Source organism: Eumetopias jubatus, unplaced genomic scaffold, assembly GCF_037043125.1.
Source record: "Eumetopias jubatus isolate StellerSeaLion01/CBP00866 unplaced genomic scaffold, mEumJub1_p1.0 scaffold_8, whole genome shotgun sequence".
In the NCBI taxonomy this organism is placed as follows: Eukaryota; Metazoa; Chordata; class Mammalia; order Carnivora; family Otariidae; genus Eumetopias; species Eumetopias jubatus.
Window position 1 is genome coordinate 85,377,811 of NW_028274814.1, and position 25,427 is coordinate 85,403,237.

Consider the following 25,427-nt stretch of genomic DNA (forward strand, 5'->3'; position numbering starts at 1 on the left):
TTGGGATTTAGGGCCAGTCACCCAGACACTCTAAAATTCTTTCAGCCCCAAATGGTTATTCTCATTATCTCTTTATTCTCCTCCTACTCTTGTTGTCTGTTTCTAGATATGGATGGAAGGAGGAGACAGATGAAGACCAAGAAGGAGAAAAGGGAGCAAGACTACATTAAATTACACACATCCTAGAAAATGCAAACAAATACTGGGACCACAGACAAGTGAGGCACGCACAGAAACACAGTAGAGATAGCCAGAGAGAGAGAGGCGTTCAAAACAAGGTCTTGTTTATAGGTCTGAATGAAGACCCATCAGGGAAAGCACATACACATGTCACACTTCAGTATGGAGCAAGGTAAGCTGGTAAGAATGGGACTTAATGAGGTAGATGGTGGTAGAACCAGAACAAAAGTCAGGACTACAGAGAAACTGATTTAGGGGCCAAGATAAAGGCCTGGAATGATCTGCATGTAGGTTACATTAAAACACAAAGCAGGGTGTCCCAGATCATCACAATATCAGAATGGGGTAGTACTGGGCCACCCTGGGCTCTTTCCAGTCCAGTTTCCAGTTCCTGGGGAATGAGCGTCTGTGATTTGCTTGTGTTACCTACAGAAGAGACAGATCTGAGGCCAAGCTGCACTAACAGAGCACAGAGGTGAGGGAGCCTGGGAGCTGAAATGAGAAAAACTGCAGCAGCAGAGTGCAGATGTGGGCTTCCCGATTAGCAGAGAGCACCACCAGAGATACTCCAGGACAGAGGATGGGCTCCACTCATGGGCAGCTCTACTCATGGAAAAAAAGAGTAACTGAAGACCTCAGCACAGCTCTCCTCAGAGTATTAAGGAGGCTTAAACCTAGAACGCTAACGTTCCAGTTTAGAATAGGGACTGATTCTGATGCTGATGACTTGCATGACCTCCACAGAAACAAAACTTCACCCAAACCCTACTTGGAATCAACCTCTATCAGTCCAGCAACACAAGGAGAAAGAGCTCTTTTCTGGCACAGGAAACAAAGACAACTATGGAGGGGTTTGTGCCTTATGGCATATGTATGGCAGGGGTCTTGAGCATATTTCCTTTCCTCAAACCCCAACTCATAAATATGTGTTTATGGCTCAACAGTCACATGAACACAGTCAGTTATGGTGGGAGCTGTGATCTCTTCAAGCTCCATATATGGACACAGCGAACAAAATCACCTCACTAATTACACAGGACACCGAGGGAGATGAGGTACAGCAGAAGTGTGGAATGGGGTAAAAGATCCCACCGGCAGTTCTCAGGAAGAAGAAACAGAAACCAAAAAGCCCCCAGGCTGACTCTAAGTGCACTTTGGCCAAACCCTTGCCCTTACGCCTCTCTTCCCACAGCTTACAAACCAGAAACGGAGGAGGGAATGGCAGGCCTCCAACAGATCTTTCCTGCCACCCACAGCACAACAGACATGACTGTACTTCCAGAGCTCGCCTGAATCGGAGCAGAGGGGGCTCTGGCACTGAGTGGTGACTCACCTGTGAGATCATGTGATTATTCAAGGGTGGCTGTTGCTGAGGCGTGGGTGGGAGAGCAGGAAGCTGCGGCTGCTGTGGCTGCTGCTGGCCAGTACAAGGGAGAAGGCCCCGGACGGACTGGGATGAGGTGACCTGGTTGCACACTTCTGGGGCACCTAGTGCCATACCTAAGGCAAAGAGGAGACCCACCAAGAGTTGTAAGCACCAGCCACGATCATGCCACCCTTGGAGATGCAGGGCTCTACTCCTTCCCTGCTGCTTCTCCTCACTTCCCTTCTGTCCATTCCCCCACTGTCTTGCGAAGATCCATGCATGAGCACAGATGCATTTCAGCTGCCCTGCTGATGAGAGTCTTCATCTTAGCAGGTTTCTCCTCCCCAGGGACAGTAAATACCTTGCCCGTTGATGTTGGATTTCAGAATGGAACGAAATGTGAGGCTGCCAAGGCATTTCCTCTGAAGAGCCTAGAATCTGTCCATCATGACTAGACAGCTGAAAACATTAATGTTTGCTTCCTGGGAAGGTGCAGATTCCTAGTCCCTTAAGAGACCTATCTTCTCTCTGATTTCTTTCCAACTTGAAGCATTTCATAAAAGTTGCTGAGAAGGCAACCTTGCCTCTCCCAGCACTTGCCTGTGCACACACATAAGCACAACTGTCACCCAACTCTTCTCCCCATTTCCAGCCTCTCCAAGCCATGCACGCATTCACATAAAACACTTTTATCAACTATCTGCTATGTGCCGGGCGTTGTATAAGGAACCGAGAACACAAAGGTGAAGAGAACACAGTCCTTGCCATTAAGTAGCACAGGATCTTCAGAAAGGAGATGGACATGCACAGAGCGATTACAGTCTATCTGATAAGGATAAGGGATGCATCAGTGATATGAACTAAGTTGTATGGTGGCAAGGTTGAGGAAGCAGTAACTCACTTAAAGAGGAAGTGGGAGGAGAAATGGATTTAAAGGGTGAAGAGAAGACCTGTCAGACCAAGAGGGAATGAAGTTAATACCATATTCAACCAATGGCTGGAGAGCAAGAGGAAGAAGGATATCTGCAAGTAAGACGGAAGTAGCAAACTGGGGTCAGGAAGAAATGCTGCATTAAGTCATTCGGATTAGATTATGCAGGGAATGCAGAAACATGAACATTTTTAAAGAGAGGACTGACATGATTAGATCTATGTTCTGGATTGATAAACTGGCTCTAAAAAGGGCTGAGGATGGAGCAGGGAAACCAGCTTGGGGACTAGTATCATAAATAAAAGAACACAAAGGCCCAGATAAAGGCAGAGGCAGTGGGGTTAGAGAAGAGGTAACACCGAAGGGCAGCAGAGACCTAACAGAGGCAAAATCTTCACGACTACTGAGGTCTTCTGAGGACAAGACCTACAGAACTTCTGGGATGTGAGGCAAGAATTCTTTAGAGGCGGAAGGAGGGTGAAATAGAGGCCCACTTGGTATAAGGAGCCAAGTACCCCTTGCTAAGAGCGCAACAGGAATAACGGAGAAATTACACAGCATATCAGAAGAGCTGAACGGTGGTTACAGGCCTGGCACGTGCAACATAGGGCTCCTTCTCAGTGACAACATAGGGCTCCTTCTCAGTAACTGGGCTCCAGAGAAGCAGCCATAGCATTTCTTGCAGTTTTGGCTTACTGGTCGCTACCAAGTGATTATAAACAGCTGAACTCCAAGGCTTTCTTTTGCACTACCAACCCTCTACAGTCTCAGAGGTTACAGAATGCAAGCAGTATCATTCTTATCTTAGTATATAACTTGAACTTGGGCTGACAGGGATGCCTAACCTTGTTCAGAAATAAGATAAAATAAATCCCAATCTTTTGTTTGTTCATTTCCAATTAGAAAAGAAGGTCTGAAAGAAAATCAGAGAGGGGACTCAAAAGAACAATGGATCCAAGAAATCAAATTTTTCCTCATCTGGCTATGTTAGTTTTCCAGGACACTATACTGGGACAAGGTTTTGTTAGAAGTAAATATCAGTGACGTTTTGCAGAAGACAAGCAAGAAATGATGAGCATGACACTGAAGGACAGAAGCTGTAGTACCTGGCCTGGAGATCCTTCCTGCACTGCCACCTTTACTGCTCCCGATGCTGTCCCCTCGGGTGAGGATAGAGATGCCACTGAAGCTGCTGGCTTTGGTGACAGGGGGCCGCATGCTTCGGACAGAGCCGTCAGAGTCTGTGCTGCTCCACGGCCGTGGCTCCAGGGATTTGAGTTCGCTGTCTGTGCTGCTCTGGCGGCTGCTTGAGGTTCGGCTCAGCCCCTCACGGTTCCCCCTGCAGAGACCACAGTGGTCAGAGCACCCCCCACCTACCACTTCGGCAGAAGAGCTAGGAGAGAGTTCATTTCTATTCTTTCAATAACAAAGAAGGGGTGACGGTTGGGAGGAGGATGGACACTGATTTCTTGTTAGTTGGCTGGCCAACCAAGACTTGCTGAGAGCAGACAGAACAAGATCCAGTACAGTAACAAGGAACACAGAGGCAAATCTGGAAGACAGTGCAGTGGCAACTAATTCAATACATCAGACCAGAGGTGGCCGGGAAACCATATACATGATGCTGAGATTGGCTGTGGTCATTTCCCCTGCCCCCGCAGGGATCCCACACATGCAGGAGATAGTGGGGAGCAGAGGGGTACCACCCTCTTCTAGGAGTTCTTAAAACAAAAGGACTCCTAGAAGTTACTATTGTGGGAAGGCAGGGGTAGCCAAGACATGGATAAATATAATAGGTCTTCCACATAACATGTGTCAAAGCCAGCAGAGGTACCACTTTTCCAGAGGTGGGAAGAGGAGTACAGTAGATTAATGGGGCACTCTGGAAAACTCAGTCTGACAGTCTGAAATTGAGCCAACCTGTTCATGGAAATTCTGCGTTGGTATCTGGGAACAACCGGTTTCAGGGTCTCTAAGGGCTACAATCTTCAACATGATCAAGCAAATATGCCCTTGGGACCCAGGATGGCAAGGAGCAGGGGGCTGGCTGTGCCTAAATGCCGCCATATTAACAACCCTATCGCCCTAGGCAAAGCACAAAACTATTGAGGAAAGGGACTTCTCTCTTATTTTGCTCTGGAAACATCAGGGTTATCCTGATGCTGTAATTACTGCCTAATGATTATAAACAGTTGTACTTAAGATAGATGGGGTTGACCTAAAACCCCTATGTCTTAATGAGCCCTTACTGCTTCTTAATCAATAAGCAACCAAGAACCAGGAATTCTCCTTTCGTATCTCCCACCCCCAACAACTACTCACCTAAAGAAACTAAATGACAACAATTACAAAGATTTTGGTATATATACTGGGATGCAGGTGAGCAAAAATCATAGTAGCTTGGGCTCCCTCATTTTCACCACCATCCCGCCTAAAGCAAATAGAAAACCCCATCCCAATCCCCTTAGCTTCAAAGATACTAGGCTTGGAGTTATTCTAATAAAGAAAGGTAGTTTTCTTACAAGGGTAACGTTAAAGAAAATACCTTCCTTTATTGGAGAGTATCTGCTCCAAAGGTTACTGTAGGGAAAATGGGCAAAATAAAAGCTAGGGTCACTATTTTAGTTTTTAGTCAAGCCAATCACAATGGGCTAAAAACAAACAAATCAGAAGAGCTGGTTAGGGACAGCTAATTCTTCTCGGAATCCCAAGTAGATGTATATATAACCTCAGTGCTTCTCTCTCTATAGTTAAGAGAACTGGAAAATATTCCTGTCTCCCTAAAACCTTATCCCTCTCTCTTGGGAATGTCAAAACTGGAATGGGAAACAAAGAAAGAAATGTAAATCAGGGATTCTTCAGAAACAGAACCAGACCTGAAGTGAGAGCCAAGAGCTCTGACTCAATGGCCAAAGGCAAGTCTACTGAGAGGACTCAATAAAGATGTGTCTGTTTCTGGGTTAGAGGATAGAGCAGTGGCAATGGATGAAGCTGCTCATTAGATATTAGAACCTGAATTTTACAAGTCCTAATGGACTTTTACACCTAAATCAAACACAGCACTATCTATTAGGACAGTTTTGCCATTTACTTTGTCTTTCTACCGGAGGTAAACAGTGAATGAGTCAACTTTAAACCAAACACCCTGGGAAGCTTGAGCCAAAGTAGCAGTGCTTCTGTACTCCTTCTGTACTCATTAGGTTCCCCCAAGACAGTGATGGCCCAAGTGTTGAAAATGTGGCTAGTCTGATGATCTAACCTCAGTTAGTACACTATACCCCCAAGAGTTAGATAATCTAAGTTGAGTCTTGGCCAGGAAAGAGATCAATTTTCCTTCTCTACAACTAAACCTAATCTCTAGCCATATCTTTCCACTTCACTAAACATATAGCAACTAGGGAAAGCTCCGAGACTCAGTTCTAAGCACTGGACTGGGGTATGTATGTGTGTTGGAGAGATGGGGGTACAGGACAGAGAAAATTCACACTTTATACTCCTATAAAATCAAAGTTGACTCAGCTTTCACAAGGAGATTTATGCTTGTGAAAAAGGTCAGTTTATTGGGTCTGGGGAGTGGGTAGGCAGGCCTGTGTAAGAAGCAATGGTAAATGTCAGTAATGGCTTATTTGTCAATAGAGTAGAATCTTCCAGAGAACTGGGAAGTTGCCCTAGTTATTGCCAATGTGGATGATGGAATGTGGTGTATCAGTATTTGTTTCACACACTTGGGAAGAAAGGTAAAAAGCAGTTAGAGAAGACTAGCTTCTCATCACTAGAATTCTGGACTAGTACCCAAATAGAAGAAGTTGCCCCCTTGAGGGTCCATGGTACTGCATTTTAGATGATCTAGATCTATGACCAACACTTAGTATGGAAAGCAGCAATTTAAAAGGAGGTCTGGATAGGAGAGGGTTGCACCTGCTCACTAGGTCCGTGGAGCTGTTTGATGTAGTTTGATGCTCCACAGCACTAATGGGTATCATTCTTACCAGCGAATGCGATAAATGAGGGCTCCGAATGGAATACTCAGAGAGGAAGGGGTGATGTTTGTAGAGAGCTGGTCTGGTGTACGGTGAAAGAACACCAGACAGAGAGTCAGTCCCAGTTTTACCACTAATAGCCATGTCAACTTGGGTTAGTTACTTAATTTCTCTGCTTTCGTTTTCTTACATGTAAACCAGTTTACTAAATCAGGACACTGAGAGATCTAAATCAGATACAGTATACTTTGGCAACCGTAAAGCCCTGTGCATTAGCATATGCATAGAAGTTAGTTTAAAACCGTTTATTACAGGGTTCTGGGATGATTTATGATCCTGAAGTATATAATATGGAATAGGGATTTTTTTTTTTTTTTAAAGGGGAACTCTATCTCAATCATCATGAACAGGGCAGAGCCCTCACTGCCTACGGGCTTTCAGATGGACTTCAGGGTGTCTAGGAAAAAGAGCTCAGAGATATGGAAAAGGAGGTAATGCCCCATTCCAAGAATGAGAAATCTTGCAACTCAAATTTCTACGTGGTTTGACTAGCTTTAGAAAGGACACAGGGGGAAGGGACAACTGAGGTACTAGAAATGAGAGCTCTAACTAATGTGAGTTAATTAGTTCCTATCAAGCTTAGGATTCAAAAAGAGATAAGCCCTTTGGAAAGGGTTGGACCTGAATCCTAGTATTGAATATTCTGGTTTTCTCTACTCCATAGTTTTTCTATTGGTAAAATGGGAAGAATGTACTTAAAATGAGTTGGTGCCAGACAGGATCCTAATGAAGTGCTTCTCTTACCACTGCCTTCTGTAATCCTCTGGAGTGGGACTGAGAAAATCAAATGAAAGGGAGATTCTTGCGACTGCTTTGTGGAACATGGAGAATATTAGGCCTGAAGAAGTTAATATAGCAGCTTTCACCCATGTCAACAGCAAGTCATGGACGGTCATAAAAAAAAAAGACGTGCTCTATGTCCATGCTAAGGCAGACAAGTGTTTTTCTGAGGCCATCTTACAGATTACATTGTCCCAAAGAGAAAACTACATAGAGATGTTTGTGTTTTTATATGTGTGTGTGCATACCATTCTTTCTTTTTAAGATTTTTATTTATTTATTTGACAGACAGAGTGAGGGAGTGAGAGAGGGAACACAAGCAGGGGGAGTGGGAGAGGGAGAAGCAGGCTTCCCGCGGAGCAGGGAGCCCGATGTGGGGCTCAATCCCAGGACCCCGGGATCATGACCTGAGCGGAAGGCAGACGCTTAACGACTGAGCCACCCAGGTGCCCCTGTACTATTCTTTCTTAAAGATATAAAACATTCCCTACGCTGGGTCAGGGATAAGCTCTTCACATCTTTCATAGATTCAGAAAAGGTAGCCAGAAGATACCCATTCTTTTACCTTGATATAAATACATGTTGAAATCCTCCCCAAACGCCCAATTCCAGCAAACTTTTGGAAAGGAGCAGTACCTATCCCAGACACACCTATCTGGTCCCCTTCACCACCTATCCACGACTTAAAATGAAATCAGCAACAACAAAAATAAAGTCATTGAACAGGAGCCATTTCTCTTTTAATGGGGAAAAATATCCAATGTTGCAAAAACCACAAGTTGAATTATTCCACAAGCAGCCATGCATGGAGCAAACTCACTCCGCTGAAAAGATTACAGCAAAATAAAATAAAAAACAAAAACAAGGAGAGATATAGATCACACAGAGGTACCTAAAAATCTGCCTTCTCTTGTGAGAGCTAGAAGAAAAGGCTTCTTTGGAGAGTCTGTTGGTTAACATCAAAGAAAAGCATCATTACAGGATTATATTAACCTCACTGACAAAGCTCAATGAGAAGCAGGGAACATGCTAAGTGGTACTAACCTGATGTCATTTAGATATCCGTTCTGGCCAGTCTAGGTGAAGGGGAGAAAACGGAAAATAACTTATAAGAAAACAGCATGGCATAACCGAAAAGGGTGTCCGTGATGCTATGAATACCCAAGGTCCTCAAACCAAGCTCACCCCCCAACAGGGAGAGAGGGAGCAGGGACAGGATGACCCACACCCACACACCCAATCTGACCTCTCACCTTTAGTGGGAAAGAGCATTCAGTGTTTTTAGCCTTCCCACAGAGTGTTTAAAAAGAGACGCTGATATGGAAAGGAGGAAGAGGAAAGTTTTAACCTATTATTTCCTTTTTAGTCCTAAATTTATTCTCTCTAGAGGTAAGCTGAGCATAATAATTGCTGTGCTTAGTCCTACAGAGTATGATCAAGGGAAGGGCAAAGGGAGACAAGAGAAAGAAATTTAGTTTTTTGGAAGTCATCCTCAGTGACTATTCCATTTCTATCCTCCACACTGGCCAAAATGAAAGACATTCTGACCTGACCTGAGACCCAAGGAGAGTAAGAAATTGGGGAAGCAGGTACTTTTCGGAGCCTAGAAAAAAGGAAAGAATTAAAAGCCCAAAACAATCCTTTTGGGGGATCATTTCCTGACAAAGCCACTGAGCTGAGTGAAGTGAGCATTATGATGCACTCCCAAGCCTTAGAAAAAGGCCCCCGGAGTGTCCAGCTGCTGAGCAGAGTGGGCTCCACAAGGAGCAGAGCCTACGTGGGGCAGCTCAGGCTCCAGAGAAGGCTGAGGTGGCAGCATTTCCATCCAAACACCCTTCTTGCCACTTCCCTTTCTTGTTGGCCTGCCTCTTCCTCCCATCCGCCCTAACCTACAGTTCCACCCTTCACCAGCTCCCTCTGCCTGGCCAGCTTCCTCTCCACAATGGAATCTCTGGATTTTGGTGGGCTTTGGCCATATTTCCTTGTCTAGATCTTCTGAGATTCCTGATGCCTCTAACACAGCAAGAGTTAGGAAGTGCTGAAATGAAAAGTGGTAAATCCGCAAGGATTTAACAAAGAATACATATATTAGTAGAGGCTTGAAAGACTAGAAATCAGGAGAAAAAAGGAGAGAAGAGCTAATTGGGATTTTGTTACAGCTGTAAACAGATATGTTCCAGTGTTGTTCCTAATTAGCCACAACACCTTATTAAAAGTTACTTGGGCTTTCAGAGTACCCATGGCTTCGAGAATGGCGGGCACAGTGGGACAGTCATTCACCATGCGTGAGTAAAGCAGAGTAGCACGTCACAGAGAGCTATGCTATGATGTCACTGGTACTTCCTAATCTCAAGAGCCCAGAGCAGAGCAAGCTATGGAGAGGTGGTTTACTTTAGGGGTCAAGAGCATGGTCTCTGGAGCCAGACTCCTTTGCTTGAGTTCATGTATCAACCTAAGATTACTTAACCTTTCTATGCCTCAGTCCCTCATTTCTAAAATGAGGAAAATATCACAACCTACCTCACAGACCTAGTGTAAGGATTAAATAATTTATGCAAAATGCTAAGAACAGTGTCTGAAAGATAGTACGTAGTATATAAATGTTTGTTATTATCACCCACCAACCTGCTCTGTCCACAACTTAAGGTCATTGCTGGCCACAGCCATGTACAAGTGACCTCTCTCCTCTCATTCCACCCAACTGGTTTGCAGGTAAAGGCAGAGAACCCTCTTTGGGCTATGGTTGGATAATTTGGAGGACAGATTTTTTTCTGACTCAGAATCACAGTCTATATAACAGAAGCTAAGACGATTCCTTCTCCTTGGACTTTGGGCCAGGAGGTTTGTTGTGTATCTGTCCCCAGGGAGGATCCTTGGAACACTTGGGTCTCCTGAGACAGTGGAAGAAGTTCATAGAGGAGTTCAGTTTTCTTGAAGTCAGAGATAATATTTTTCTGAACTAGGTGATGATGGAAAGAGAAATGTATTTTTTGTCTTGCTGATGGAGGGGAGAGTGGGGAAATGAGAGGAGAGTAGTGTTCATCCAAGTATACTGATTAGAACTGGCCATCTTTTGTCTACAAAGGGAGACTGGCTCTTTTTCCTTTGTTTGTTAATTTGACTGTAAGATAGTGCGGCTATCCAGATCCTACATTTTTCCGGAGATCTATTCCTCTCTTGCTTATCTACAGCCTTTCCTGAATTTCTGCCATACTTCTCTTTAGTCTTGTTAGGCAAAGGCCACCAAATACAGGGGTACCAAGTATATTTAATATGGCCCACAATTCTTAAGAATAAAGTTGCCTAAAATGATCATCTTTCCTTTTGGCCCCCCCAGAGTCCATCCTATTCTAAGAAGCAAGGTAGGAAATATAGGAAGAAAGAGACTTCCTGTTCAGATAGAAACTGGAGGGAATAGTAAGTGGTACCCTCTGTGCATGTGGAATGTGGATCTCAGAGAATGGATGCCAGACCTGTGCTCTAACAACCACCAACATATCCTAAAAACGAGGCTGGCCAAACAAGACTGATGTATATAGGCTGTGTGGACACTAAGTCTTCCACTTAGAAGCAAAGATGCCTAAAATGGATAGTGGAAGTGAAAGAGGGTAAATGGGAAAAGGGATTGACAGGCAAGAGTCAGGGGCCCTTCCATAAGCCCTGCCAAAACCATTTCTATTTTCAGTCTAATCATATCTACCAAATTCAGCCATTCCATTTGTTCTCTTTGTATGCCATACAGCAAAATGTATTAAAAATAATACAAATAAAAATCTGCAGCTTCCCAGTTAGCCACATTTAATTTGAGAGACCAAACTGGGGCTGGCTGATGTTGGTTAAAAAAAGACAACAACAAAACATTTATGGAGGGTTCATTCCAATCACAGTTCCAAAGATTAAGAGCTAAAAGCTATGGGCTGACAACTCTCAGAAGCTACACTTACCTCTCGGGCAAATATTCTCTCTCGGACCCTTTGATATTCCTCCTCTCTCTCTTCTATTGACTTGCTCCTCCTTCCATCCTGCAATGGAACTCTGATCTAGATCGATGAGCAGAATTAAGCTAGTTAAGTTCTCCTCGTACTGCAAGCTCACTGCACACCAGCAAGGAAGAGAAACCGGGAGAGTTTATAGTTGCCATCAAAAAAATGGAAAAAAAAAAAGAAATAAAATTTCCAGTGTCGGACAGGTTTCACTGGGTACATCTGACCATGCAGTTTGGGAGATCAGGTTTTCTGGATGATTGGAACCTCTTCATCTCCCCTCCCCCACCCAGTGTGTCAAGAACAACTATTTATAAGGATTGGGTTGCTTCCTTATAGTAATCAGATACTAAGGATCAAGAGAATAGCCCAGGGAATAAACAACATTGCTTTGGAGGGAAAGAAAGGGATAGGAGGAAGCTAGAGAGGGAGAAGAAACAAGTATTTAGCAGAGCTGAATTTAGAGAAGAGTTTTACCGAACTAGCACCTGATATTATCCCTTCTTTACTCACTAATGCCATGGCCTGAAGACCCAAGTCACACACAGCTCAGCGAAGAGGGCCTTGGGAATGAAATCCAAGTGAAGCTAACCTAAAAGCTTAAGCGCTTTTTCTCATTGTAACTTCAGCCTTTGGAGGGAGGGAAAGAGATAGAAATCACAGAAATAGAGAAGAAAGAGAACAGAACAACACAAAGAGGAAAAGAGAAAGAAAAGGAGACTAGAACAGAAAGAAGGATGGACAGGGAAAGGAAGAGACAAATTAAGGTATAGTGGAAGGAGGAAAGAGAGAGAGAGTGATAGAAAGGGAAAAGAAGGAAATGCAGAATAGAGAACCTTAAATTCTCTGAAAACTATAGAGAGGTGACAAGGGACAGCTGGGCAGATCACCACCTCTGGCTAGCCTACCACCCCACTGTCCATCATGGTTTTTCTCTCTTGGCCTGTGAGTTGTGAGCACTGTCCCGGGTAGGGTGTACACAGTGTCCTTTTCCATACTGCTCTTGAAGGCAAGATGCTCTGAGGGAGATAGCCCATCAAATGAATGTCATCAGGTATGAAAGATTCCGACCTTCAACCCAGAGGCTCTGAAAGCTTCCGATGAAGCCACGGAGGCTGCTGCTCTAAGCTGCTCTAAGCTGCTCTTCCTGACCCTCACCAGAGGCAGGCATAACTTCAGGAGTATCCACTTTTGACTAGATTTAATTCTCACTAGACTTAAGAACCTAAATCCTACTAAATGTCCATTTATAAATCCCATTCCAAGAAGATATAGGACCTCAAGTGCCCCTAACACTGGTGAGCCAGTGACAGAGTAGCAAGAGCATAATGGGCTTTGAGGTCCCAGGCAGAATCTCAGCTCTCCACTTCTGAGTAAAGTTATTTCAGGCAAGTAACTTAACACCTCTTAGCCTCAGTTTTCTTATATTTAAAGTGGAGCTAATAACCCCACCTACATCGGGTTGTGGAGACAATTAAAAGAGATAATGCACATAATGTGTTTAGAACAGAGTCTAGTTCAGGGAAAACACTCAATAGAAATAACAATTACTGTATTTATTATTAATATCATAGACAGAAAATGCATAAAGCCTACCCTACTATGGATCGAGCCTGAAGCTGAGAGATGAAAAGTTCATAATATGGACAGATTCCACTCCGCCCCAATGTGTCTCTAGGCCTGAATAATTCCTGATCCACAGAAAAAGGGTTTTGGGAAAATGGAGAGAAGGGCATCAGGATGGAAAGGCTCTTTCTTGTTTTTTAAATTTTGTCTTTTGTATGTTTGTTTTCAATCAAACCCAGCGTGGTTTGTCCATAAAAGGTAATGGCATTTTTCTCAAAAGGACTCCCCTCAAATACTCAAGTAGCAAGCAGGAAAAGTCCTGGTCTCAAGACCATACAATATCCCAAGAAAACTAATTTTGACTCTAGAGGTAAAATATTATTACAGTTATCATTAATTAGCAAGACTAATATTGGCTCTACCCAACAAACTTCTTCAAACCTTAATCCTGGTTCTCTACCTAACCTCCTTTGGAGGTCAAGTAGAAGCTGGTTGGATCTAAACCCTGTATGTGGCTGGGAAAACTAATCCCTAAAAAAAAATTTACTATCTGAAGGGCAGGCTAGAAGTCAGGGCAACACCCAGGCCCATGAGTGAAGGATGGGGCAGATTGTTCACTTCTTATTCCCACAGGAATGGATTAAAAAGGGGATACTGCCTGAGACTCCCAGCATCAAATGTCAAATTAACTCACTCACCTTGGTAGAAGGAGTTGGGAAAAGAACAAGGAGTTTGCAGAAAGGGATCAGAAACATCTTTATAAGTGGGTATATTACATCACAACTTTGCCAGTCCAAGGCTAGCCCTGAGCTAGGATAAGACAGAAGTGGGATAAAGTAGCTTTTGGTGGTTCCCAAAGAAATTCCTAACTATTAAAGAAAAAAAGAATGAAGCCGTCAGCTGAATCAAGGCTGAAGCAGGGAGGGACCTTGCTTTGTCCCAAAATGACATGAGTTAGAAGGCAGCGGCAGAACCAGGGAGTTCTAGGCCAAATGAGAAAACCCAGCAAAACTCAGCACCATGTCTCTCTGGAGCTAGGAGGGCAGCATTCAGTTCAACAAGTGTAGTCAGTCCTCAACATTAAGCCAAAGCCAACTCAGTATAACTCAATGCAATTTTCCATACTAAGATGTTTTGAATTTTCTTTATCCCACAAAAATTCTTCTCCCCTCCCAGTTTCTCTTACTGCAATCTCTCTGTATAAGCCCACCCCTTTCCATTCTTCACCTGGTTATCATCTCGGTCCATACTGGCATCATCTCTCTTGAGAATGAATCTCTGTTGAAATTCTGTATTCTTCTCATCCTTTATGTGTTCTGAGAATCTCTGTTCAGGGCTGGGGTTGGGAGAGAAATGTAGAAGGAAGGAAGGAAAAAGACGCTTTTGTTAGGAAGTAGACCTCCTAATATAGCACTCTTAAATTCCACAATTTCCCTTCAGGGGATTTCTGGAGTCAGGCATCCAAAAAGTCACAATGAAATCCTCAAGGTCTATTCTTTATGCATATACATATAAGTTGTCTTCTTCTAAAGTTATACCTGTCCCATCAGTAAAGGTGAAGAGACGCCAGGGGCTAGTCTTCACAAAACACCAGTGCCTCTAAAATCTATCTCCAAGTCCTCACGAAGCATAGGAATTGATAACATAACCCTCCATACTGTCTCCTCCCCAGAAAGGGGTATCTTGATCCTACACCTTCCTCTTCACCCCATAGGCTATCCCAGGGAAGTCTCCCAATCTGTGATTTCCTCCCTTACATTCTTGTGTTACTGGTTTTGTTGATGATGACAGCTTTTCCAGTTTGATCAACATTGTGGTCCATCCCAAAATAGGCAGCTACCCGGTGTAATAGCATCCGGTGATATGAGGTCATCTGAGGGAACTTCTTGAACTGGTTACTGAAGGGAAAGCAGGGGGAAAAGTGAAATAAGGACAAACAGCAGCAATAATAGCCAATTGTAATTTTTCTTTTAAGTGTCTAAAGTGGAGAATTTCTTAGGAGAAACAGACATGTTATAAGGAAGACAGATCCTTACTCAAATGGGAACCAAAAAGGTTCTCTCAGCTTCTTTATCTATAGCATTTTGTAGATCACTCTGATGCACTACCCTCATTTAAGACTATTCCTTAAGCTCTAGGTCTCCCCCACCTGGATGATATTCTACAAAGAAAAAAGGGAGAAATTTAAGAATAACTAAATATGGGACAAGGGCTAGCTAGCTGCTAAAAAGATATCAATTATTTTCAACTCTAGTCTATGCAATAACTTAAAAACCTCACTTCGTCACATATACTTTTTAATACATTCTGATCATTTCTCAACTCCTTTTGGTTCCCAGTGAGTAACTACTTCAAAATTCAGACTTTAAGGGAAATAAGAGGAATATCCTAAAATTGTACCTGAATTTCTTTTCAGTGCCCCCTCCCACCTCTAAATGTGCATTTCATTCAAGTGACTTACTTGTTGTCATTAATAAATTCCAGAATCTCCTGTTCTAATTTTAGCAGCATCATTCTGTCCCTGTTTAAAAAAGATTAAAACAAAACAAAACAAAAAGCAGCCCTCCCATAGACATTAAAAGCATTGAAACCTGCACACTACAGAAGCTGAAGGGGGGGATAGATCCAAACCCCAATAGCGGACAAAAACACAAAGGCTGCTGAGCCTCACTGGCCTGTCTTACATTACTTTAAAAAAGAAAAACAATCAAGTATACATTTTGCATTACTTTAAAAAAGAAGAACAATCAAGTATACGTTTTGCCTCTAAGGTAGGATTAGCTCCTAATCATGTACTTTGTTTTCCTTATCAGAAACCTAATTCTGTTGGCAGCCATATTCATTTAAAAACATACTTTATACTTATAATAAATCTAATCAGTACATTCCATCTGGTTATTTATACAATTTTAAAACAATTATGATTTAGCTTATGTATATAACAATTATTTTTCCTTCTATGCTTTTAAATGGTACTCCCAAGACTTCATATTTGTCTCTGTATTCTCTTTCCATAGATTTTTCTTAGCTCTTCTGAAAGCAGACACCTCAACAAGAAGGTACTCTGAATCCCTCACAGAATATAAAACTACACTAGAGGGAAATAGTGGTCGGGGGTGGGCATCATAGATTTGAATAATGGAAAAATCCTGAGAAACTACTTGTCCTTTTAGGTATCCTGCTGGGCCCTCCTATCCCCCTTCCATCAAATAATGTTTTTACCTTGGGTTCTTTTTCAGTGTATTTACAAGAAATTCATGTAGGTCTATTCCAGTGGAGTCTGTATATTCTTGGCTGGAGTCTAGAACCAACATAACAAAAGAAATTTAAAATAAATGAAACTGCCTTGCATGAAATCTAATCCCAAGCAGAAACCCACAACCCAATCAGGAGAGATCACAGCAAAGTAAAATCAAACTTCAGGGGTTTTAGCTTAAAAACCAGAATGACACTTGATTTGCCAGGTCCCTTTCCCCTGCCAGATTCCCCATGACAATGATGGAAGGTAGAATCTGGGTCATAGTGCTGTATTACACTGAGAAGCTACCTTACCATAATTAAGTATTTGCTGAATGTCCTGACCAAAGCAAAGCAGATTTTATTCAAGTTAAGGAAAATAAATTCCAGGTAAGAGCAGTAGGAACTGAATTTTCGAGAATCTCAGCAAACAGGTTCAAATGTTATTTATTATTGATTTATAAAATCTTAATCCCAAGGTTGCCTTTTTTCCCCTCAACTATAATTTTTATTGACCAGGTCTTTTTGCTACCAGCCCAAGAGTTTAAAACCAAGGAGAACTTAATAATTAGATGCAAATCTGATTTAAAAAAATCACTCCCAGCATCCCAAAACCAAAATATAAATGGTATATGGAGGATCTGCTACTAGTGGTGATTCATGTCACTACTTATTCCAGAGCAGAAATAAAATCAGAATTAACTACAATGTCCTTTTATAGGTAGTGCCAATGTTAACTGAATAGCTCTCTGCAGCATCTGAGCCTCTAAGGCAGGATTAGCTAAAGCATCAAACAAAGTAACCTAGTCAGGCACCTCCCCAAGCAACCATGAAGTCAGCAGCACACTACAAACTGTTGATCCAGTACGGTCAGTGGGTGCCAGGCTCCAAGATGGAAGGAAAGGGCACTGTAGAGCCAGACCCCAGGACACATGAGAGGTGGGGAAAGTTCTCACCTCTAGAAAGCATCTTCCTTGGGACCTTTTCTTTGTTTTTGTCCTTGTCTTCCTTTTCAGAGACATCCTTTGTGGATTTTTCTTCCTCCTTGTCAGAGGGGCAGCTGATGTGCAACTGAATTATATCCTTGGATAAGGGGAAGGAGGAACACAATCAAAGGGGAAAGAGGAACACAATCAAAGGGGAAAGGGGATTTTAATTCTCCCACAGGATTTTACTCTCCCTCGAAATCTCAAAAAAGGGAAATCTTGGGTGGCAGAATTCTCTTACAGAAGAGAGTATTTTTTTTTAAAGATTTTATTTGACAGAGAGAGACAAAGCAAGAGAGGGAACACAAGCAGGGGGAGTGGGAGAGGGAGAAGCAGGCTTCCCGTGGAGCAGGGAGCCCGACACGGGGCTCGGTCAGGACCTGAGCCGAAGGCAGATGATTAACGACCGAGCCACCCAGGTGCCCCAAGAAGAGAGTATTTTGTTAATTAAATTGTTTAAGCTTTTGTTCTACCAAAAGGGTAGAAGGCCAAGCCTTTTCTGCCAACAATCACAACCACTATATGGAGAGCTCAAGTTACACTGGCTGTTCTTGGCATAGGAACTGGATGGAAATGGTTCTAACCGCCAGAGGGAAGTGCGGGTGGGAAAACAAGATTCAGCCCTGGGCTCTCCTTGTCTGCATCATCCCGGGTGGTCCAAGTGTGAAGACCTATACTTCATGCTTTCACCCATGCCCTGCTTTACACTTGTTTTGAAGTTCCTTCTACCCTGATTTCCAAGCCTAATGTTGATGTTGTGGTTGTTAGGGTTAGGGTTAGGGTTAGCCAAACTCAAAAGTTATACTACTCTGATAAAGGACCTACCTGGGTTTCTAGTGGCCCATCAGCAAATGGGGCAGAGGACTCCTCACACACTGCCAGGCTGCGCACCAACTTCAGCTTGGAATTAGACTGAAAAAAAAAAAAAGCACAAATATATACATTCCCTTGGTGGACATTCAGAAAGCTGCTTTTCGCTGAATGAAGGGTATTCTCTTTGGCTCTGTTAGTTGCTGCTTCCATTAAGTAGGGTTTTTGTGTTCTTTTTTTTCCCCCAAAGAGGACTTACTCACCAGTTCCTGATTTACTTCAAAGATAATTTCCCTACTTACATTAGTAAAGATAAAAACAAAATGGCTACTTTGAACAGATGACAGGAAAACCACTTCATTTAGCTCCTCCCCCTTTCTCTAGCCCATGTTCCAATTGCAGACCCAGAAGTTTACTGAAAATTCACAGTTGCAGAGCTTAGTAGACACTGGATTTAAGAGCCAGAAGTCCTAGCTTCAACTCCTGCTTTTATGCTCATGAGCTATGAGAGACCGTGAGCAAATTACCTGACCTCTCTGGGTCTCTGTTTTTCCTCAATAAAATGGGGACAAAAACACTTATAGGATGACTTGTGACAATTAGGTGACATAAAGAATATAAACATACATATCATAAATAGTGCCTAGAGCACAGTAGACAATAAATGCTAAATGACTCTAAACCTGAGGTGGCAAGAGTATGGAAAGAAGTGTCTAAGAAAAGAGTAAAGAGAAAGAAAACTTCCTAACATTTGGGATTTAATGTGATAAGAAGCTAATACACTTGGTTTACTTTTGCTGGCTGCAGAATACCAAAAAAATCTGAAATCCACTTTGTAAATCATTGCTCTCCTAGGGATCCCCAAAGCCAAAAATTATAGAAATCTACCTATAAACATTTACTAAGAGTTCTTATAATAAAATCAAGATTTGCCGTGAATACAACAGCATAAAACATGGCATGTGTTCCTGGTTGAGCAGTATAGTATAAGAACTCGCAAGTCTGAAGAACCGACTTCCTGTGGAGCCCTGCCACTTACTAGTGAATATCATGTCAAGTTCACTCCGTCTCTATAAACCCAAGTTTCCTCATCTGTAAAATGGACACAATAACTGCCTATTATCTCAAAAAGTTTGGGTGGAAGTGAAATACAAGTGAACACCCTCTGTTGTGAACTTTAACTTCAAGCCCATCACCAAGGATTAGGCCATGTCAGGCAAGACACAGAGTCAATTTATCTGATGTTGTGGTCTTCTTCAAACCCAGGCCATATACTGGCTGAGCCACCCCCAAATTCTGCCATTGTCTTTTGGGGGGAATGGGGTAGACCTCCTTAATAATTACTCTGGTGACAACTGTTCTCACTGCAAGAAAGGCTTAATATTTTACTGTTCCCCCAACTAAAATTAAAAAACCATCACACACTAACACATGTAGTCCTCCCTGATAACACTGCTTAAAATAATCTGTGATGTGCTAATTTTATCATAAAATGATTAAAAACAAAATCCTCCTCCTCCTCCCTGCCTCTAAAAAGTAACCCCACCACCACCAAAAAAGGCTTTATTTTTAGGATGTCCAAAAGTGTTGAGTCATTTCTACTAATGGGGCAGGATTTATAAAGGATAAATGAGAAAAAAATGTTGGAGGAAAAGAAAACACTCATATAGTACTCCTAGAGAAACCAGAAGTGAACAGAGAATCGGGCTTTACAGCAGAACCAGTACCAATTTGCTCAGGCTTTGTGAGAGGCTCTGGCTGGGTATCAGAAATAGACTGTGACTGAACTAGAAATAGTAGAGAAAAATACAACCAAACCTTCTAATAGGAAATGTGTGTGTGTGCATACATTCACAATGAGAGCATAAAGGGCAGGCAGATTATATACAAACTCTGCTTGTATATAATCCAAATAAATTAGATATTAGTGATAAGTCCATTTGTGAAACACATTACTAATAACAGTAGAAAAGAAGGTATAGTAGTCCCCCCTTATCCCCCGGGATACTTTCCAGGACCCCCAGTAGATGCCCTGCCTTAAACTATGGATAGTACCAAACCCTATATGTACTGTTTTTTCCTATACATACATACATAAGATAAAGTTTAATTTATAAATTAAGCACAGTAGGAGATTAACAACAATAAAATAGAACAGTTAATAATACTGTAATAAAACTTATATAAATGTGGTCTCTCTCTCTCAAAATATCTTAATGCACTATACTCCCTTTTCTTCTTGGGATGATGTGAGATGATTAAATGCCTACGTGATGAGGTGAAGTGAGGTGAACGATGTAGGCACTGTGAAGCAGCGTTAGGCTACTACTGACCTGACGATATGTCAAAAGGAGGATCATCCGCTCCTGGACTGTGGCTGACTAGGAGTAAGTGAAACCATGGAAAGCGAAACCTCAGATAAGTGTGGGGGACTACTGTGTATAGAAAGGGCTCTCACCTTGGCTCTTTTCCTGGCATGACCATGGTTGGATGTCCGCCTCTGTCAGAAGGGGATTAGAAAATATTAAAGGTGTAGAAAATCAACATTTAGGTTAAAAACAATACAAGTTTACAAAGAAAAAACACTAACTGTAAAACCATTACAATAGATAAACTATGATGAGACCCACTTGGTGTGGTTGTCTCCCCTTTGCTACAACTCTAGTAACTGTGACACAGAAGGGACCACAGGCCACCTACATACAAATCACCACTTACTGTGAAGAAAATGAATAGGAAGACACTAACTGGTTGGCCTACTTCATAGGTTAATAAAAATTACTTTTGGATAGACCATGGAATCCTCTCCTGATTAGGCGGTTTCTGGAAATGTCACTACCATAGCATGACAGAGTGTTTTTACCCAAGCATGACCACAGGAGCCTATTTAACCCATAATGTACATGCAATATGGCCCTTAATCATCACTTATATTAACATCTTTATAGGATAACATGTTCAGAGTTCTAACTTGAGAGACCCAAAGCACCTGTCCCTGTGGCTGCTGGTATGGAATGAAGACTCTTCTTGCCAAATGCCTCCTTCCCTGAAGATGAGAATTCTCCCACTTCTAAGCTCCTGGAGGTGGCTCTTATAGCCTGTCTGGGACAGGATAAAAATAAGGGAGCGTGGAAGATATGGACAAGACTTCCACAGCGAGGGGAAGGTAAAAAGAGAGGGTAAGGAGCAGAATAGAAGCTGAAGAAGATGAAGAATGAAGGCCTGTGGTAAGATGAGGGAAGAAACAACTAATTCACTGATAGGATTTCTGAACAGCTGAGAAGTCAAAATGGGGGCTTTGGGGAAGAAGTGGTGTAGGGTTTTGTATGGGAGGAAGCACCTGGGGCTTCTCAGATGTCTGGAATGGAACTCACTGCCCACTCAGGTGGGGAGAGATCTGAGGTTGGTGGGTGGGGAAGGGGAAACAAGACAGAAACAGAGTACCAGCATGGTCCTGAGTAGGTGAGGATTTCTCTTTCCTTTGTCCTCTTCACTAGTTACCAAACAACACCACCACAATGCAAAATGGAGAACTGGGAAGGTGGGTAAGAGTGAGAAATGACGATGGATCTGGTCAATCAATGTAAGAGATGTTAGAGTAAGGAAGAGCCATAGTCTGGGAATATGAAACAGTATTTGTCACTTTTTCAAAAAGGTAGTAACATACACAGAACACAAACATTCAGGAGGTGTAATGGGGGTACATACAACACAAAGTCTCCTTTCATATCTGTCCCCCAGTTACCTGGTTCTCTCCTAGAGGATCAGGTAGTACTGACTTTCTTATAATCTTTCCATAGATCTTTTATGAATATATATAAGCTTATTGTACATATGTACATTCAGGGTTTTTTTTTTTTCTTTTTTAAAAAACCAAACAGATGGGGGTGCCTGGGTGGCTCAGTCAGTTAAGCATCTGCCTTCGGTTCAGGTCATGATCTCAGTATCCTGGGATCGAGCCCCAGGTCGGGCTCTCTGCTCAGTGGAGAGTCTGCTCCTCCCCCCTGCTTGTGCTCTCTCTCTCTCAAATAAATAAATAAATCTTAAAAAAAAAAAAAAGTAAGATGTATATTGTACACACCCTGCCTTTAAACTTTTTTTCATGGATATTATTCTACAGAAGATCTACCGTTTTTCTTAATGTCTAATATGGTATTCTACTCTGGCTGTACTATCATTTATTTTACCAGTCCCTTAAACTCTATCATTTAGGATGTATCTGATCTTTTGTTAGTATAAACAATGCCTCAATGACCATATCATTAAGTATATCTACAAATACAGTTTATCTGTAGTCCATTAAAATTTTTTTAAATTTAATTTTTAGTAAATTATTGCCAAATTGCCCTTCAAAGAGGTTACACCAATTTATAGCCCTACAAGCAATTTATGAATCTGCTTATTTCCCAGAATGGATAGTTTTCATGTAATAGTCAAACACATACTGAATGTCTAATATGTACCAGGCACCATGCTAACTACTGGAGAATACAGAGATTAAAAAACACCTTGTCCAAAAGGGACTCATAATCCTGTTGGAGAAGACAGACAAATAGACAACTACAATACAGTATGTTAAGTGCATTACAGAAGTAGCCACGTAGTGCTACAGGAGCACACAGCACAAGTGTCTAACCCAGACCAGCAACTCACAAACTCATACATTCACAGATACTGAGTGCCTGCAAAGAACTGCGTCGGGCTTTCGAGATACAATGGTGAGCCCAAACTGACCTAAATCCTGGGCCTCACTGAGCTTATAATTCTGTGGAGACAGAGACAGACATTACTCGAAGAATTATACAGGGTAGACCTGCAATGGGTAAGTAAGGTTGTCAAGGAAGGCTTCCTAGAGAAAGACACATCTGAACTGAGTTTTGAAGGATAAACAGGTATCAGGCAGATGTTGACAAGGGAGGTTCAGGGGTTGGGGGAAGCCAAGGAAAGAATACCAAGGAAGGCATTCTAGGCAGAGAAAGCATGTACAAAAGCATGCTTTCTCCAAACTTTTCAGCTCTTATTTGTAACAAGGACCAAGGAATCAGATAATGCTGAAGCACAGGATGCCAGAGGCGGATGACTGGCAGGCAAGGGACTAGGTCACAATATGTCATGCTGACAAATTTGGGTCTTAGCCTAGGACAATGGAGACACAGAGCAAGTTTGAAGAGAATGAATGTAATCAGATCTTTATTTCATGGCCATATTTCTAAAGCAGTATGGAAGATGAATCCAAAAGGATCACAAGTTTAAAGGCAGAAAGCCCAGCTAGGAGGTCATACCCAACTGGTATGGGTTGGTTGAAGGACCCCCCCCTAAGTTCAGTAGGTCAGGGTTAATTTGCCCATTCTAAACTGAATCTCAGAACCTGCCTTTTATAGTACTGTTTCCATGTGAAAGATGTTCTGAGTTCTAATTGCTGATTCTAAGAATATGTCTCACATAGTGTAAGTAAGGAAAGTCCCCTTTATGCAAACTTTCCAGCTCCAATTCATAATAAGCCCTCCCTTGACAGCATCAGTAAGATCCCCAGGGAGACTTCCAGGGTATGGGTTGAGGGGGGGGAAGGTAGGAGAAAGAGCAGAATGTTTAGTGTTGTTGAAGGGGCACATGATCTGTGGAGCGGAGAGGGCTTCTGAAGGGTGGGACACTATTAAAGACTTTGTAGAAGGAGCAGGAGCTCCAGTAGATGGCAGCAGCAGCTTCCCCTGCTCTAGAAGCTGCAAAAAGTCAGAGGCAGGCTCCCCTTCCAATCTCCCACAAGACCTATTTGTATATACAGGTGAAGACACTCTAGAACTGAGTGTCCGTAAGGTGTATAACACCTATATACATCCTGTCTTTTCTCCTTATCTTCAAGGAGTACACACCCAACAGGAGTTTAGAACACCACTTCAAATAGTCTCCTGAGAACAACTTGGACCCAAAAGTTCATTTAATTATCATCTTCCATATAACATGACAGCACATAATTAAACATTCATCACTTAATCTGTCCTGAGGATTTAAAATTCATTATTGGTATCAGTCGAGGCTGAAGTATAGCTGGAACAGTGGCAGACTGTCTCTACAAACTCTAGAAGGAGGGGCGAGGAATGACAACTCACATGCAAAGGATAACGGAAAGAAAAGCAGGCAGTACAGAGATCTGACAAACTGTAAGAGGAAAGACAGTAGAAAAGCAGGCAGCCAGAGAACAAAATATTTCAGAGAGCTGTCTGATTTTAATTTGTCCCTTTATGTTGTTGCTGTTTTAATCTTTTAAGAAGAAAAGGCCTAGATGAATTGGGCTGTCAGGAGAAATGATGCTTCAACTTTCTAAACCGTCAAAAATGTTGCCGCTGGGGCACCTGGGTGGCTCAGTCGTTAAGTGTCTGCCTCCGGCTCAGGTCATGATCCCGGGGTCCTGGGATCGAGCCCCGCATCAGGCTCCCTGCTCTGCGGGAAGCCTGCTTCTCCCTCTCCCACTCCCCCTGCTTGTGTTCCCTCTCTGGCTGTGTCTCTCTCTGTCAAATAAATAAATAAAATCTTAAAAAAAAAAATGCTGCTGCCACTGCTTTTTAAACTAACTTACTATGGTTAGTCTATCTCCTAAGCATGGAAGAATGACCAGTCTAACCCTTGGGCATGAAGGAAAGGATTTACATAATTTGGGTCTGGGTAACAGAGACACTAGCAGTGACCACAGAGAAGAGAGGGACTGGAACAGGTAAACCAGAGGAGGCTCAGAGTGTGAGCTGCCTGGGTACCAAAGAGGAGCTCTGGAGGAAGCTCGCCTGGCCACCTACTGCCATCAAATCTGCACTGCACTATGAATTTGGATGGAAAACAACATGGCAACCAAAGAGTGAAATTCCTCTCACTCACTTACCAAGTGGCAAATTCAGAGATTATTTCTGACCCAGAAAATGCTGACTGCTTTAACACAACCACGATATGAATTTAACACCGTGTGTAAAGCCAGGCAGCTGAAGTTTTAAGAATTTATTGTATGAGCCATATTATGACTTGTTAAATATGTGTTTGTATACAGTTCATTTTTTGATAGTTAAAAAATATCAAATGTAGCAAGGTCCAAATGGATTAGGAAATTACTATCTTCTCTAGACTTCACTAGGGACTCTACGACAAAAAGGGAAGGAGATAGTTCTTGAAAGCTGAAAACTGGGCTTTTAGGGAGAATCAAGTGACTGGCTTCTTACAGATTCCCAATGCCAATTACGATGACATTTCTATTCAGGTATAATGAGTGTGCATATGATGCACTTCTAATCCTTACCTGTGTCTCCTGACGCAAACCAGTATCTTCGCTCTCTTTCTCAGTTTCTTCCTTACTTGGAGTCTTAGATATAAACTTGTTTTTATTTACCGATTCTTCCACCAGTTTTTTTTCTGATTCTTTCATTATTTCCAGGGTCTCTTGAGTAGTGTTACTGTTAGACATCTTCTTCAAAATAATACAGTAGCCTCTATGGACTCCTAAAGAAAACATCAAATGCATTAAACAGGAGTTTATTTATCCATACTTCACATACACACAAGACTTGC

General features: G+C 42.3%; 1 protein-coding gene across 12 annotated transcripts in view; it reads right to left on the minus strand.

Moving 5' to 3' along the window:
• Positions 1-25,427, minus strand: part of R3HDM2 (R3H domain containing 2) — a 157,539-nt gene that overhangs the window by 17,281 nt on the left and 114,831 nt on the right. For 8 of the 12 annotated variants that reach the window (XM_028110770.2, XM_028110767.2, XM_028110776.2 and 5 more), the window contains 12 exons: positions 25,159-25,358; positions 20,338-20,379; positions 17,895-17,981; positions 17,040-17,166; positions 16,069-16,147; positions 15,308-15,367; positions 14,604-14,744; positions 14,074-14,182; positions 11,242-11,337; positions 8,342-8,373; positions 3,584-3,816; positions 1,514-1,680 (listed from right to left, as the gene is read on the minus strand). In XM_028110770.2, the coding sequence (XP_027966571.1) occupies positions 1,514-1,680; positions 3,584-3,816; positions 8,342-8,373; positions 11,242-11,337; positions 14,074-14,182; positions 14,604-14,744; positions 15,308-15,367; positions 16,069-16,147; positions 17,040-17,166; positions 17,895-17,981; positions 20,338-20,379; positions 25,159-25,323 (1,338 nt within the window). In that variant the 5' untranslated portion in view covers positions 25,324-25,358. Of the gene's footprint in view, positions 1-1,513; positions 1,681-3,583; positions 3,817-8,341; positions 8,374-11,241; positions 11,338-14,073; positions 14,183-14,603; positions 14,745-15,307; positions 15,368-16,068; positions 16,148-17,039; positions 17,167-17,894; positions 17,982-20,337; positions 20,380-25,158; positions 25,359-25,427 lie in introns of those variants that run through there. The other 4 variants (XM_028110777.2, XM_028110771.2, XM_028110774.2 and 1 more) reach the window with 2 other exon arrangements.